A 1,845-nucleotide genomic window follows, 5' to 3' on the forward strand; every position below is an offset into this window, starting at 1 on the left:
TAACTAGCGGTTAATGGGGAAATCAGTTTACATTGTACCTAAAAGCACTCAATTGTGCTAAAAGCTTGACGTTTTATGCGAAGTGACTTACAGCTTGTTGCCACCAAGTAGTGCATTAAAGTTCAAAAGTTAGTCTATTAATAGAACTGTCAGTCAGTAGAGATCGAGAACATTTTTACACCCGGTCCTCTGAGTACAGGCCTGCTGAATCTCGGCTAGCTATTAATAGGATAGCTTAGGAGTTCCCACCAATAGAGGTCAGTGGACCTTAGGAAAGAATGTATTCCAGCAAGATTATAACACCTGGTGATTCTTATGATTATTCTTTGTTTACTCCCTCGAAAGTATTCCTAGTTATTCCTATTTATATAGAATTTGAACCATAGCCAATATTTAATACTCTGAACATCGAAATGTGCTTCTGAATGTCTAAGTGTGCTTTCTTACACTTCTGCAATATAATTCTAAGCATGGTGGGACACTTCTCATCCAGGCTTAGTTATAGTGGGAGAATGGTTCAATATATGTAAAGTGGAGCTGTTCTTTCTCTTAGGGAATGAGGCTTTTATTCAAAATTGGTTGTATGAGTTTGTAAAGCTCTTTGTAATCATAACTTGCTAAATAAAAAAGTAATTCCTGCCTGCAAAGGGGAACAGGGAATCTTTTTGGAGTGATGGAAATGTTCTACACCATAATTGTGGCAGTGGTTACACAATTGTATGTATTTGTCTAAAATCATTGAATTCCACATTCAAAATTGGCGAACTAACATTGTGTATCATTGTACCTCAATAAAGCCTATTTTATAAGGGTAATGGTTAGAGGAACAGCAGGGCAATAACATCCAACTCAGAAACAGGAAAGGAAATCCCTACCAGTTGTTTCTTGAATTTTAGGGAGCCATTTCATGGAAATATGACTAGAACTTGCTGGTTCCAAACACTGCTGTGTTTTCAAAGGGCTTAGAGTTATGAAAAGAAATGGAATGTGATGAAAGATAAACCACCGTCAGCTTTCTACTTAGCTTGTCTTTGTCTTGCTATCGCAGGTCAAAGGCAGAAATGAGGCACACCTGCCGTGGTACCATCAACCTCGCCACAGCCAACATCACTGTGGAGGACTCCTGCAACTTCATCATTTCCAATGGGGGTGCTCAGACCTACCACCTGAAGGCTAGCTCGGAAGTAGAGAGGCAGCGCTGGGTGACAGCCCTAGAACTGGCCAAGGCCAAGGCTGTGAAGATGCTGGCAGAATCGGGTAGGAAGCGAAGAACACTGTGCTGAGAGAACTTTCTGTGTGCCCCTCTATGTGTACATCTTATTTTGGCCCTCGTTGTGTTCTGTCGTTTGATTATCACCTGTCTCCTAGATATCTCAGGCTTTCACTCATCATGCAGTATTTCTCCTGGAGTGGTGATTTTTAACTGGGGGTGGTTTTGACACTGGAGACATTTCGGATTGTCACAGCTGTGTGTAGGGGGGGGTGTTTGCACTACTGGTATCTAGTGAGTAGAGGCCAGGGATGCTGCTGAACCTCCACAGGACATTCCCTTACAACCAAGAATTGTCTGGCCCAAAATGTTTTGAGTACCAAGATTGAGAAACTCTTGTCCTAGAGGCATAATAGCTGCGCTTTGTGTGTTAGTGCCAATTGACTAGCTTAAAGTTGAGAATAATTATTTCTTTTTATTAATTAGGTCAGTCTTGGGATTGTTCCAATCCACAATTTGGACCTGTTCATAGTTTCTTCTTTTCTCTTGACCTCTTTCTTTACTGTTAGTTAAGTTGAAACTAACAGTGGTGGTGGTGGTGTTATGTGCTCTTAGAGTGGATTCTGACTCATAGC

General features: G+C 41.1%; 1 protein-coding gene across 1 annotated transcript in view; it reads left to right on the forward strand.

The window, feature by feature from the left end:
• Positions 1–1,845, forward strand: part of OSBP (oxysterol binding protein) — a gene marked incomplete at its 5' end in the record, with an annotated part of 33,000 nt that overhangs the window by 3,955 nt on the left and 27,200 nt on the right. The window contains one exon of the mRNA XM_023743205.1: positions 1,049–1,257. Within this exon, the coding sequence (XP_023598973.1) occupies positions 1,049–1,257 (209 nt within the window). The remainder of the gene's footprint in view (positions 1–1,048; positions 1,258–1,845) is intronic.

The sequence above is a fragment of the Trichechus manatus genome, unplaced genomic scaffold (genome assembly GCF_000243295.1).
Source record: "Trichechus manatus latirostris isolate Lorelei unplaced genomic scaffold, TriManLat1.0 scaffold00240, whole genome shotgun sequence".
NCBI lineage: Eukaryota > Metazoa > Chordata > Mammalia > Sirenia > Trichechidae > Trichechus > Trichechus manatus.